Consider the following 15,347-nt stretch of genomic DNA (forward strand, 5'->3'; position numbering starts at 1 on the left):
AAAATATTCTAAAACATACTTATTCTAAAATTGATTAAATATACCTGTATAGATAAGGTCCCACAGTTGGCAGTGCATGTCAGAGCAAAAACCAAGCCATGAGGTCGAAGGAATTGTCCATAGAGCCCCGATACAGGATTGTGTCATGGCACAGATCTGGGGAAGGGTACAAAAAATGCTGCATTGAAGGTCCCCAAGTACACAGTGGCCTCCATCATTCTTAAATGGAAGAAGTTTGGAACCACCAAAACTCTTCCTAGAGCTGGCCGCCTGGCCAAACTGAGCAAGTTGGGGAGAAGACCTTGGTCAGGGAGGTGACCAAGAACCTGATGGTCACTCTGACAGACCTCCAGAGTTCCTCTGTGGAGATGGGAGAAACTTCCAGAAGGACAACCATCTCTGCAGCACTCAACCAATCAGGCCTTTGTGATAGAGTGGCCAGACTGAAGCCACTCCTCATTAAAAGGCACATGACAGCGCACTTGGAGTTTAAAGGACTCTGACCTTGAGAAACAAGATTCTCTGTTCTGATGAAACCAAGATTGAACGCTTTGTCCTGAATGCCACGTGTCACGTCTGGGGGAAACCTGGCATCATCTCTACGGTGAAGCATGGTGGTGGCTGCATCATGCTGTGGGGATGTTTTTCAGTGGCAGGGACTGGGAGACTAGTCAGGATCGAGGGAAAGATGAACGGAACAACGTACAGAGAGATCCTTGATGAAAACCTGCTCCAAAGTGCTCAGGATCTCAGACTGGTGCAAAGGTTCACCTTCCAACAGGACAACGACCCTAAGCACACAGCCAAGACAACACAGGAGTAGCTTCGGGACAAGTCTCTGAATGTCCTTGAGTGGCCCAGACGGAGCCCGGACTTCAACCCGATCGAACATCTCTGGAGAGACCTGAAAATAGCTGTGCAGCGATGCTCTCCATCCAACCTGACAGAGCTTGAGAGGATCTGCAGAGAATAATGGGAGAAACTCCCCAAATACAGGTAGGTGTGCCAAGCTTGTAGCATCATACCGAAGAAGACTCTAGGCTGTAATTGCTGCCAAAGGTGCTTCAACAAAGTACTGAGTAAAGGGTCTGAATACTTACGTAAATGTGATATTTAAGTTTTGCTTTATTTTTTTGCTAAATTAAAAAAAGAAAATGTTTTTGCTTTGTCATTATGGGGTATTGTGTGTAGATTGATGTGGGGGAAAAAACTATTTAATGCATTTTAGAATAAGGCTGTAACATAACAGAATTTAGAAAAGTCAAGTGGTCTGAATAAAGTCTGAATAAATTCCCGAATGCTTATGCAATGAGTATATTTCAGTTATTTAATTTCTATCGATCAAATAAAAAATTAAAAAATGGAAATCTTCCACTTTGACAGAATAGTTTGTGTAGATTGTTGACATTTTTCTTTTTATCTTACTTTGAAACAATAAAATGTGAAGAAATCCAAGGGTTATGAATACTTTTGCAAGGCACTGTAGTTTCAGTGTCAATAATGAGTTTAAGTACAGTACTTTCTGAATTCCTGTGCAGAAGAGTGCAGAGAAAGTTGACAATGATAACAATAGTTTATTCCACATAACGAAACATGCACAGCTGAGGAACATGCTTCCTGAGAGTAAATGTTTTCATATCTCAAGAAAATATACTTAAGTATACTTTCAAAAAAGTGTATTTAACTTAAATGTCCACACAATATATTTAAAGTGTACTTTCAAAAATGCATGAGCTCAACATTTGCATATTACCAGAATCCTTTTCTGCATGTGTAGTTTTGATTTATAATAGGATATTGTTCCTCATATTTAGCTTATTCAAATGTTTTGATGTTCATTTTCAAACTGAATAATGGTGTACTTTTAATTACACATTTCATTTTAGTGAAATGTGTACTTATTACCATAATATGAATAACTAAAGCGTGAAATGCCCATGGTGCACAGTTATCAAAAGTGGTATTAGTAAATTGTTGGTCCAGCTACAACTGCTTTGTAAATCGCATGTTGACATTGGTTGAGAAGATGCCTTGGTCAATTAAGGTAACATTTACATGGCTAATTACAATAGCTGATGTGCTTAATTAGTATGACTGTATTTGTAAAAGTATACTTGAAATACAATATAAATACTTTTTTTTAAGAAAATACAGGAATTGTATTTCAAATAACATTTTAGTACAATTCTAATTTATGAGAAATATACATAATATTTACCTGAGGTGTATTTGAAGTATATTTGTTTTGCTCTTTATCTATACTAAGAAAATACTTAAGTACAAAAAAGTGTCCCAATTTAGATAATTTTAAGTGTGTTTAATATACTTAAATGCTCATAAAATACAAAGAAAATTGACAATGCAATAAATGCATTTAAAATGGTTCCAATTTAGATTTTTTTTAAATGTACTAAAAATACTTTAAAAAAAATATGATTAATGTATATTTTAAAAAATTGGAATAATCCCACTTGGGGTCCCTCATTCAACCACACCTTTCAGCATCATGATTGTGGGTTTTTGCAGTGTATTTGGTATGTTCAGTTCTTGTTGAAGTATCTAAAGTCATTGCCACTTTTCCCTTTTAGTTTCAAAGCTCAATGTGCAGAATTTACTAATCCCGGAAAACAGGGAAAGAGACAGCATGATAGTACAATAAAGTGTGAGGTTTACTCTGTTGTCAACACAGTCAAAACTCATGTTTGCTGCTCATATTTTATCTACAAGTAGTAGAGTATACAGAATTTACCAGCAAATATTTTAAATGAAGGTTCAATTGGTGAAGTAATGCTCTTAAATTGTTAGCAGACAAAGCTAAGCAAAGCTACCGAGACCAATCCACTTAACATCTATTCCCACTATATGCTACACTGTGATAATACTGCTCCCTCTTCCCTTCTAATGCAGCTCCATGTGGCTACAACATGACAGCTCAGAATGGCACCATATTCTCGCCTGAATACCCAAATGAGTACCCTAACTCACAGGACTGCACCTGGCTCATCATCGTGCCACATGGACATGGCATTTATATCAACTTCACCCTGCTTCAGACAGAGCCTGTCACGGATTACATTGCTGTATGGTAAGGGAATAATGGTTTTCACAACACCCGTCGGTTAATCCATTGGCTGATATGTATTTTCTGTGAAGAACTACCATTTACGTCACAGCATAGGAAGACTCAGAGTTATACTAAGAATACAGCAAGACAGGAAAAATATAAACATATTACTGTACAGTACATGTTGCCTTAACTCCCTTTACTAGTGAAGATGCACTTGAATGTCACAATAGAATAATCTGCAGCACTTGAAAGTGGATTAAAACACTGTATATCAATGGGGAAAATACACACTTTCTGCCACAATACATACCTCTGTGAGTTATATAAGTTACTACTATTCGAAGCCATTAAAAGAGGCCAGTAGTCAGTAAAGCCATAATTTTTTGCTTTTTCATTCAACAGTCTGAATTTAATGCTTTTATCTGAAAGTGAGCACAAATATTGCTATAGATTTGAGAACAAATCAATTCAACCAAGACACACTGAAATGCTAGACATTATTGCACTCTTTAACGTGTGCATTATAAATGTAATGCATTTTCAATGCCTTCTGGTTTCTTCCAGGGATGGCCCTGAGCAGAGCTACCCACAACTTGGGATTTTCAGTGGTAATACAGCGCTAGAGTCAGCCTACAGTTCTTTCAATCAGGTCCTTATCAAGTTTCACAGTGACTTCTCCACAAGTGGATTCTTTGTCCTCAATTTCCATGGTTAGTTTCTCTTCATGTTGTAACATGTTGTAGCTAAAATGCAATACTGTTAAGGCTTGCTGAATCCCTGTTTAAAAATATATCAGAAATAAAGAATTCTCATGTTTTTACTATGAGATTGGGTAAGTGTAGTACATTTTAGTGTTGCAGTTTGTATTTATATATCCCTTTATTTTGTTGTATAACCTATCCCTTGTGGGTGACATTTGATTATGATGTTTTTCAAATGGATAAAATGATAGTGTGAAATAATGTGATTTGAGGGATAATTTTTCTATGTTGTAGCCATAATTTGCAAACAGTTTTGGCAAAATACCTTTTTTTCTTTCTCTCCTCCAGCCTATCGTCTGAAGAAATGCCCACCTCCCCCAACAGTGGAAGAAGCTGAAATAGTATATGAAGATCAAGATTATGAAATAGGTTAGTGTGAACCAGGGAGATGATAAACACTTTGTTATCCACATATTCATCATTTATTAGTTGCAGTGGAACGTCAGGCAGTGATCCGCTACTTGTTTCAGTTCAACATGTTCCTATGTGACTTTGAATCAAAGAGGATTTACTGTACCGTGGTGGTGTGTGATCCTCATTTTTGCTGAGGGTTGAAGGGTATATTTAATTGAAATGTGTTACGTACATATTGTCACCAATGCTGCCGTTTTTGGACAACCATGTTAGAGTAATAACCAGTGTTGTAGTATTAAAGACCAGTCTCGGTCTCGAGTCCAGTCTCGAGAGACATATTGAGTGTCTCGGTTTTTGTCTCGGTGTCAGATACATTTTTACTTGGTCTCGGACAATGAGGACTCATTTCTTGCTGAGACCAACCGAGACTAGCGGAGTGAAAAATTCATAATTATCAGCTCCCATTCAGTCAGCCCATAAAACCTCTTTGCCAGACCAAATATCCACACTCCTTCATGACACATGACTATCTTATTGCCTATTGAAACATGGGCTTACTACTTTACTCGTAACATTATTGTCCTTTACTTTCGTAGAAAAGTATTCTCAAATTTTGTCGCGCAAATCAGAATTTCCTTGATTCGCTGGTAGGGAAGAGCGGGGGACATTGTTTGGAAGTTGCACGCTCATTATTAGTAAGGGGAGACCAGGGGAAGTTGTAACATGGCTTTTGATCTATTATAGACCTGTTCGGGTTAGTGGTAATTTATGAGGGGCTCTCTATTTGACCTCAGCATGCATTTTCTCACCATTCTGAATGTCTAAAGAATCCATATGTTGTTCTGAAATATGAACACAGAAATACTGGACATTTTGACCTCTTAATATGGTGACGATTTGACACAATTACAATTACAACCATGGTCTTGAATTGGACTTGGTCTTGGACCCCTCGCCCCCCTCCCGGTCTCGGTCTTGACTCGGTCTCGCCCCACCCTCCGGTCTTGGTCTTGACTCGGACTTTATTTGCTCCAGTCGTGAATTGGTCTCGAACAAAACACTGGTTATTACACAGGCTGTTATGTAATATAACTGTTGTTATGTCTCTAGAGACAATACCCTTAATATCCAATGTAGGTTTCCATCAGATGTTGATAATGTCACATCTGCTATAAGACGTATTAAATCATTATTTTGTCCAGGAGACATTGTGAAGTATCGCTGCTTCCCTGGATTTACCCTGGTAGGCAACAGTGAGCTTACCTGTAAGCTCAACTCTCATCTCCAGTTTGAGAGTCCTCCGCCTACTTGTGAAGGTAAGAGAATGTTCTGACCAGGATTATTATTATTATATTTTTTTTTCTTGGAAAGGAAGGTTATAACAGGAGGTGAACTTTCAGCTCAGACAGTTCCAATAAATGATTTATGTTATCTGCTTTTACAAGCATGGCAGTTTGCTGCCCTTTGACATTCTATGCAAATCTATGCACATTTCCCCCAAATCCAACAGGTGTAGACCTTACAGTGAAATGCTTACTTACCAAGATCCTTCTTCCCTTGCATCCTTGTGATGACTCCGTTATACTACAGTATTAGTAGGCATTGTTCCAAGGTGTGTATCACCCTGTTAAAAAACAAACACCCCTTTTTTGTCATGGTAGTGCAGTGCTGCTAGAGCCTCTGTGTCTCTTTGTAATCAGAGCTCTAACAGAAGTGAGTCACAGATTTAATGGCTTATTCATACATATAATTTCTAATCATAGTGCCAATGAGATGACACAGATGGGGAGGCAGCACTATGGCTCTATTAAAGCATAGCACAAAGCACTACCTAGCCTTTTTTGGGGGAGATAGAGAAGCACAGCAGTTGCCTTGAATTTTGTAATTCCATAATGGAGCTAAGCAGCTATGGGCCATTCGGTTTGTTTTCATTATTATTTGCCCACAGGGTAGAATATGAATATGTTAAATGCCTTCACATTATTTCTTGTCGTAGATCATTAACCCTAAGCTTATTTGGATTTGCAACCTGAAGAGGTTCACAAGAACTACAGTTGAGGTTATAAAGATGTGTACTGCAGCAACAATCACCTTTTTCTCATGAGTAATTCTTGTCTGCTTGTGTTTGTTGTGCTTTTAGCCCAGTGTCCTGCAAATGAAGAACGTGCCTTCTCATCCGGGGTTATCCTTAGTCCAGGTTTCCCTAAAAACTACCCCAACTCTCAGACCTGCTCCTGGGTCATCAGAGTTCAACCTGCGTACACTATTTCCATCTTCGTGGAGATGTTTCAGAGTGAGAAGCAGTTCGACGAACTTGAGATCTTTGACGGTAGTTTCCTTTTCCAACAGCCAACTAAGTCACACGCATTGGTTTTTTTGTGCAGTTTTCAAATGTTTATCTAATGTCAGCGATGCGTGATTTAAAAATATATATTCCACGACGAGTACTGTAATGTTTTAGTGTTAATTTTTATCCGTTAGGACCATCTGGCCAGAGCCCTTTGCTGGTGGCCCTTAGTGGAAATCACTCCACACAGTTAAACTTTACAAGCAAGACCAACCACCTTTACCTGAGATGGTCCACTGATCATGCAACCAGCAAAAGAGGGTTCAAAATCCGATACACAGGTTTGTAGTGCATAACCATATGTTTCCTTTTGCGATAAGACATTATGTTTCACAATTGCTTTGGGGATGCCTACAGCATTGCATCACAATTCTTATAAGGGCTGACTGTTATGTTTCGAGACAACTTCTACCCCATGCCATTAGACTGCTAAATAGCCATAAGACTGCTAATAGTTAATTAATGGTGACCTGGACTATCTTCACTGACCCTATCTTGCATTGACTCTATGTACACTCACAATACTACAGTATATACTGTATAGAAACTATATATACACACACTACACTGACACTCACACAAAACCCACACACATTCACATACACACACAAATGCATACCGACAACACAAACAAACTTAAACATACACACACACACACTTTTACACTCATAATTTGCTGCTGCTACTCAGTTCTTTACTCAGTTCTTTATTTTTCTGTTCTTTATTACTCTTATTATTATCTATCCTGATGCCTAGTCACTTTACCCTGCCTTCATGTACATACAGTATCTACTTCAAATACCTCATACCTCTGCACATTGATCTGCTACTAGTACTCCGTTTATAGCGCCATTCTTGTGCATTTTATTCCTCGTGTTATTTTTTCTTTTTTCTTATAATTGTTTTACTCTGCATCGTTGGAAAGGGCTCGTAAGCAAGCATTTCACAGTTAAGTCTACACCTGTTGTATTCAGCACATGTGACAAATACAATTTGATTTTACGAATTCTGAAACATTTGAACTACAGTACATTCAAAATGGGGGAAAAGCACCATAGCCTTTTCCTCTTGTATGGGTGTCAGAGAAGATTATACACCATCCTCTGTCCTCTGAGGCAGTTGCTTTGGATCCAATTTAGGTCAAAGAGTGTGAGGAAGTCAGACTTTTCCAAGTTAGCCCTCATTAGGCTGGGCCCAGACATGTATACCTGCAGGGATCCTTTTGCAAGTCCTCCATAATAGAGGTCAAAGATCCCATAATGAATTTGGCTGAATAACTGCCATGTCCAGTGACTCAAACAGACATTTCCACCAATGACCAAACATGATATATAGCTCACAAAGCCCAGTGGCCATGATTACTTTCCATTTCTTTTCTCTCCCTCTGCCTTTTCTGTCACTTTTCTGCTCTCTATTCATTTTAGTCGATCCTTTTGCCATTCCAGCCCCTGTGCTGGTTATTATTCCAGTTTGTTTCCACGTTTCCCTATTTTTTCAATTTGCCATTCCTTGTGCTGTGGAGAAAAAAGGCATGATTCGGGGTAAAAAATGGTTACATTGCATTGAGGCCTGACGTGTCAGAATGAGTGATGGTTTCTGAAGGCTTCAGAACGGCTACCACGGTGCTGTCAGACTGTGTAAAAGGCTTTTTAAATAATGCAGGGATGTTGAACACAGACAGGGTAATACACCTCTGCTTGATCTTTACAAAACTGCTTTGGGAGCAAAGAAGTCTTTAACCAGCCAGGGGATTTTTTTCCCTTCGTCTTTAACAGTCCATTGGGCATTCATCAAAGTAAATTAGAATGATATGCTGCCTGGAGTTTTAACATGTGGTCTAATCACCCAGAACCTAGACTCAACCATTTAGCCCGATTAATGGTTTTAATTTAAGGCAGGGGATTTTGAGAAATCTGGAAAATACTTATGTAATGTAATATAAAGTACTAATGTATATGTAGCGTATATCGTTAATCATTTAGATGGTGGCATGATATAGAAACACTTAAAATGCTCTTTCTTTTCAATGTAGCTCCTTATTGTAGCATTAATGACCCACCTGGAAATGGAGGGGTGCTTAATCGAACAAGAGAGCGCCCAGGAAGCAAGCTGCAGTACTATTGTTATGCTGGCTACAGGCTAGTGGGCCCCAGAAATTCCACCTGCCGGTTGCATCGGAATGGGCTGTATCATTGGGATGCCCCAGCTCCACTCTGTCAAGGTAATGCAGAGCTGCGAATGACATTTACTGACTTGAGGGGGATTCACTTTAATCTTATGTCTGGGGGCTTTCTCGTGTCAGAATGTGATGTGTTTGTGTCTGCACAAAGGAGTTGTGACTCATTGTCTTTCTCCATTTCTCTTTCTCTTCAACATAGCAGGCTACAATTCATGAATATTTCCTAATATCTTACTGTAGCGAGAAAATATATTATAATGAGTCTTCTAACAAACTTTTTCAGAAGTATATCATTGATAGTTATGTAACTGACCCTTTTTCTATTATGTTAATTAGTGTGACAGCGTGTTGCTTTAAGCAAAGGAGATGTATATTTGAATAAAGGAATAGAGGATAAGTTGGAGCTAATTACTTCTGGGGGTTGTATCTGTACATGCCTGTTTACGAGCATGCAAGGCAATTATCTCTTTAAAGGTACTGTGTCCCCTCATTTGTGGTAAACTACAGGTGGGTAAGTAGCATACAAAACAATATAACTGTTTGTTATTCTCACTAAACCTGATTGTAAATTATAATTTGATTAGATGAGATTGATTGTTCCATTTGCACAGTATTCTGAACATGGTATTTGAATGGTAAATGTGTATTTAAGCAAATGAATGCCACAATCTTCAAGGGAAATATCTGGTTTCCATAGTACCCTAATAGTTGGAACATACACACTTTGCTTACTTACTCTTTATCCCCTTTGAGATATAATGCCACTATAGTCAGAACACTTCACGTTTTTATTAGAAGTGGCCATAGTGTCCACTAATTATGTGCCATAATTTCTGTAAGTGCTGAGAGTAATCCATGCAGCTGAGGTCATCGTTCGATGAGTATCATTTTAATATTTTAATGTCTTTTAATGTCTTTCCATCTGCAGCTTTATCTTGTGGAATCCCTGAGTCTCCTGCCAATGGTTCATTCCATGGTTTCCAGTACACAGTGGGAAGCAAAGTGAATTACCAGTGCAATGAAGGGTACAGGATGGAGACAAGTCTCCCCACAAGCACCGTCTGTCTAGAGAATGGGACATGGAGCAACGCTGCCCACCCACCTCTTTGTTTACGTGAGAAAAATAACCTTTGTTTCTATGCCAACAGTATGATAAATTCCCCTGCCTCATTGAGCCACTGCAGTCAATGCAGTTCTCATTAATGTCCTCCTTAGAGAGTAATGTGGAGCAGGTAACGGCTGAGATGAGAGCAATAATGACTAGATTTTTGCAGTTAAGCACTCACAAAAAACAAATGGTAGGATGCAACCCGCCCCCTCAGGCCTGCATTACCAGAAACACACTAAGCAATCATGTTGGAGTCATTTTCGGACATGACTGTATAAATTACATTTGAATACCTCAATGAATGTGATGTATGTGAATACAGTATATATAACAAATACTTTTATACTCATTATATTTTATAGTTTTATATCATAAAGTGCTTTGGCATTTCTCAGCTTTAAGAATAGATACTGGACAGAAATTGATAATGTACATAAGGCTTTTAGAATATTACATCGCCAAATATGGAGAAGGAAATAGAGAAATGTTTCTCTGTCATGTCTGGCTTTTTGAGTGTGTTCTATTAAATCTGGCATGTTCTCTCTCCCCCCACAGCGATCCAGTGCCCTTACATTGAGAGCATGCTCTCAGAACACATGGTGTGGCGGCTGATCTCGGGGTCACTGAATGAATTTGGATCTCAGATAATGCTAAGCTGCACTCCTGGCTTCTACCTGGGAGGCAGGAGGACCATCAAGTGCTTAGCTAATGGAACCTGGGCTGGAATCCAGGAGAGGTCTACCTGCAAGAGTAAGATACAGAGTGTACATCTACCACCAGGCTGCGCTGCTTAGAGTTATGGAAAAATAATAGGAAATAATTATCATAAGAATTGAGCACAAAATAGTTGACATTTTGAGTATTAATAGTACCTTGTTCTAATTACTGAGAGCAATTTCATTGTCTGGCCAGAGCTGTTATTCACACTGGCAGTTAACAAGTCTGAAAACCTTCCTCTTTGTGGCTCCCAGTGTATTTCTGGACTGATGCATTCATAATCTCCAGGATCTGGTGTGGGAGCTGGGAAGTCACAAGGCAGTATCCAATCATTTGTTTTGATCACAGCCCTCCCTATTTCCTCTGCATGGACGTGCTGCATAAACAATAAACTGTAGTGGCGATGAAGTAATCAGGGAAATAAGGTCCGGCTAATTAGAGGTCAGAGGGAGTATATAAATATTCTGATTAGCGGGGACTTAATATTTAATATGTTTACATGCCATGGTGAACATTGTAACGGTTTTGACTTGAAGTTATTGTTTGCAGGGGTGCCAGAGGTACAGTGGGGAGAAAAAGTATTTGATCCCCTGCTGATTTTGTAGGTTTGCCCACTGACAAAGAAAGGATCAGTCTAGAATTTTAATGGTAGGTTTATTTGAACAGTGAGAGACAGAATAACAACAAAAATATCCAGAAAAACGCATGTCAAAAATGTTATAAATTGATTTGCATTTTAATGAGGGAAATAAGTATTTGACCCCCTCTCAATCAGAAAGATTTCTGGCTCCCAGGTGTCTTTTATCCTCTCTGGGCTAGGTGGGATGCTTGCGTCCCACCTACTCAACAGCCAGTGTAATCCCGTGGCGCGATATTCAAATACCTCAAAAATGCAAAAACTTCAATTTTTCAAACATATGACTATTTTACACCATTTTAAAGACAAGACTCTCGTTAATCTAACCACACTGTCCGATTTCAAAAAGGCTTTACAACGAAAGCAAAACATTAGATTATGTCAGCAGAGTACCCAGCCAGAAATAATCAGACACCCATTTTTTAAGCTAGCATATAATGTCACATAAACCCAAACCACAGCTAAATGCAGCACTAACCTTTGATGATCTTCATCAGATGACAACCCTAGGACATTATGTTATACAATACATGCATGTTTTGTTCAATCAAGTTCATATTTATATCAAAAACCAGCTTTTTACATTAGCATGTGACTAGCATTCCCACCGAACACTGCCGGTGAATTTACTAAATTACTCACGATAAACGTTCACAAAAAACATAACAATTATTTTAAGAATTATAGATACAGCACTCCTCTATGCACTCGCTATGTCCAATTTTAAAATAGCTTTTCGGTGAAAGCACATTTTGCAATATTCTCAGTAGAGAGCCCGGCATCACAGGGCTAGCTATTTAGACACCCAGCAAGTTTAGCACTCACCAAAGTCAGATTTACTATAAGAAAAATGTTATTACCTTTGCTGTTCTTCGTCAGAATGCACTCCCAGGACTTCTACTTCAATAACAAATGTTGGTTTGGTCCCAAATAATCCATTGTTATATCCAAATAGCGGCGTTTTGTTCGTGCGTTCAAGACACTATCCGAAAGGGTAAATAAGGGTGACGAGCACGGCGCATTTCGTGACAAAAAATGTCTAAATATTCCATTATCGTACTTCGAAGCATGTCAACCGCTGTTTAAAATCAATTTTTATGCCATTTTTCTCGTAAAAAAGCGATAATATTCCGACCGGGAAAGCGTGTATACGTACAAAGAGAGAGAAAATAATAACATCTCGTGCCCTCGTGCACGAGCCTGAGTCTCAGAGTACTCTGACCGGCCACTATCCAAACGCGATAATGTGTTTCAGCCTGGGGCTGCCTCGATATCATTCAGCTTTTTCCCGGGCTCTGAGAGCCTATGGGAGCCGTAGGAAGTGTCACGTTACAGCAAAGATCCTCAGTCTTCAATAAACAGAGACAAGAAGAACAAGATCTTGTCAGAGAGGGCACTTCCTGTAAGGAATCTTCTCAGGTTTTTGCCTGCCATATGAGTTCTGTTATACTCACAGACACCATTCAAACAGTTTTAGAAACTTTAGGGTGTTTTCTATCAAAGCCAATAATTATATGCATATTCTAGTTACTGGGCAGGAGTAGTAACCAGATTAAATCGGGTACATTTTTTTATCCGGCCGTGTCAATAATGCCTCCTAGCCCTAACAGGTTCAACAGGTAACGAGCTGAGATTAGGAGCACACTCTTAAAGGGAGTGCTCCTAACCGCAGCTTGTTATCTGTAAAAAAGACACCTGTCCACAGAAGCCATCAATCAATCAGATTCCAAACTCTCCACCATGGCCAAGACCAAAGAGCTCTCCAAGGATGTCATGGACAAGATTGACCTACACGAGGCTGGAATGGGCTACAAGACCATCGCCAAGCAGCTTGGTGAGAAGGTGACAACATTTGGTGCGATTATTCGCAAATGGAAGAAACACAAAAGAACTGTCAATATCCCTCGGCCTGGGGCTCCATGCAAGATCTCACCTTGTGGAGTTGCAATGATCATGAGAACGGTGAGGAATCAGCCCAGAACTACACGGGAGGATCTTGTCAATGATCTCAAGGCAGCTGGGACCATAGTCACCAAGAAAACAATTGGTAACACACTACGCCGTGAAGGACTGAAATCCTGCAGCGCCCGCAAGGTCCCCCTGCTCAAGAATACATATACAGGCCCGTCTGAAGTCTGCCAATGATCATCTGAATGACTCAGAGGACAACTGGTGAAAGTGTTGTGGTCAGATGAGACCAAAATGGAGCTCTTTGACATCAACTCAACTCACCGTGTTTGGAGGAGGAGGAATGCTGCCTGTGACCCCAAAAACACCATCTCCACCGTCAGACATGGAGGTGGAAACATTATGCTTTGGGGGTGTTTTTCTGCTAAGGGGACAGGACAACTTAACCGCATCAAAGGGACGATGGACGGGGCCATGTACCGTCAAATCTTGGGTGAGATCCTCCTTCCTTCAGCCAGGGCATTGAAAAAGGGTCGTGGATGGGTATTCCAGCATGACAATGACCCAAAACACACAGCCAAGGCAACAAAGGAGTGGCTCAAGAAGAGGCACATTAAGGTCCTGGAGTGGCCTAGCCAGTCTCCAGACCTTAATCCCATAGAAAATCTGTGGAGAGAGCTGAAGGTTCGAGTTGCCAAACGTCAGCCTCGAAACCTTACTGACTTGGAGAAGATCTGCAAAGAGGAGTGGGACAAAATCCCTCCTGAGATGTGTGCAAACCTGGTGTCCAACTACAAGAAACGTCTGACCTCTGTGATTGCCAACAAGGGTTTTGCCACCAAGTACTAAGTCATGTTTTGCAGAGGGGTCAAATACTTATTTCCCCCATTAAAATGCAAATCATTTGATAACATTTTTGACATGCGTTTTTCTGGATTTTTTTGTTGTTATTCTGTCTCTCACTGTTCAAATAAACCTACTATTAAAATTATAGACTGATCATTTCTTTGTAAGTGGGCAAACGTACAAAATCAGCAGGGGATCAAATACCTTTTTCCCCCACTGTAGGTTGTGCCTACCAGAGAAAATATTGAATGAGTCCCGTCTGGTCCGTCAAGTCCACACCAATACAAAGGACTCATGTACAGTGCCTTGCGAAAGTATTCGGCCCCCTTGAACTTTTCGACCTTTTGCCACATTTCAGGCTTCAAACATAAAGATATAAAACTGTGATTTTTTGTGAAGAATCAACAACAAGTGGGACACAATCATGAACTGGAATGAAATTTATTGGATATTTCAAACTTTTTTAACAAATAAAAAACGTAAAAATTGGGCGTGCAAAATTATTCAGCCCCCTTAAGTTAATACTTTGTAGCGCTACCTTTTGCTGCGATTACAGCTGTAAGTCGCTTGGGGTATGTCTCTATCAGTTTTGCACATCGAGAGACTGAAATTTTTGCCCATTCCTCCTTGCAAAACAGCTCGAGCTCAGTGAGGTTGGATGGAGAGCGTTTGTGAACAGCAGTTTTCAGTTCTTTCCACAGATTCTCGATTGGATTCAGGTCTGGACTTTGACTTGGCCATTCTAACACCTGGATATGTTTATTTGTGAACCATTCCATTGTAGATTTTGCTTTATGTTTTGGATCATTGTCTTGTTGGAAGACAAATCTCTGTCCCAGTCTCAGGTCTTTTGCAGACTCCATCAGGTTTTCTTCCAGAATGGTCCTGTATTTGGCTCCATCCATCTTCCCATCAATTTTAACCATCTTCCCTGCCCCTGCTGAAGAAAAGCAGGCCCAAACCATGATGCTGCCACCACCATGTTTGACAGTGGGGATGGTGTGTTCAGGGTGATGAGCTGTGTTGCTTTTACGCCAAACATAACGTTTTGCATTGTTGCCAAAAAGTTTGATTTTGGTTTCATCTGACCAGAGCACCTTCTTCCACATGTTTGGTGTGTATCCCAGGTGGCTAGTGGCAAACTTTAAACGACACTTTTTATGGATATCTTTAAGAAATGGCTTTCTTCTTGCCACTCTTCCATAAAGGCCAGATTTGTGCAGTATACGACTGATTGTTGTCCTATGGACAGAGTCTCCCACCTCAGCTGTAGATCTCTGCAGTTCATCCAGAGTGATCATGGGCCTCTTGGCTGCATCTCTGATCAGTCTTCTCCTTGTATGAGCTGAAAGTTTAGAGGGACGGCCGGGTCTTCGTAGATTTGCAGTGGTCTGATACTCCTTCCATTTCAATATTATCGCTT

At 39.9% G+C, this 15,347-nt stretch overlaps 1 protein-coding gene across 1 annotated transcript in view; it reads left to right on the forward strand.

The window, feature by feature from the left end:
• Positions 1 to 15,347, forward strand: part of LOC106612532 (CUB and sushi domain-containing protein 1) — a 556,683-nt gene that overhangs the window by 488,626 nt on the left and 52,710 nt on the right. The window contains exons 43-51 of the mRNA XM_014213739.2: positions 2,908 to 3,085; positions 3,632 to 3,777; positions 4,117 to 4,197; positions 5,385 to 5,498; positions 6,323 to 6,511; positions 6,664 to 6,810; positions 8,562 to 8,750; positions 9,637 to 9,822; positions 10,372 to 10,566. Of these exons, the coding sequence (XP_014069214.2) occupies positions 2,908 to 3,085; positions 3,632 to 3,777; positions 4,117 to 4,197; positions 5,385 to 5,498; positions 6,323 to 6,511; positions 6,664 to 6,810; positions 8,562 to 8,750; positions 9,637 to 9,822; positions 10,372 to 10,566 (1,425 nt within the window). The remainder of the gene's footprint in view (positions 1 to 2,907; positions 3,086 to 3,631; positions 3,778 to 4,116; positions 4,198 to 5,384; positions 5,499 to 6,322; positions 6,512 to 6,663; positions 6,811 to 8,561; positions 8,751 to 9,636; positions 9,823 to 10,371; positions 10,567 to 15,347) is intronic.

This window comes from Salmo salar, chromosome ssa01, assembly GCF_905237065.1.
Source record: "Salmo salar chromosome ssa01, Ssal_v3.1, whole genome shotgun sequence".
NCBI classification, from domain to species: domain Eukaryota; kingdom Metazoa; phylum Chordata; class Actinopteri; order Salmoniformes; family Salmonidae; genus Salmo; species Salmo salar.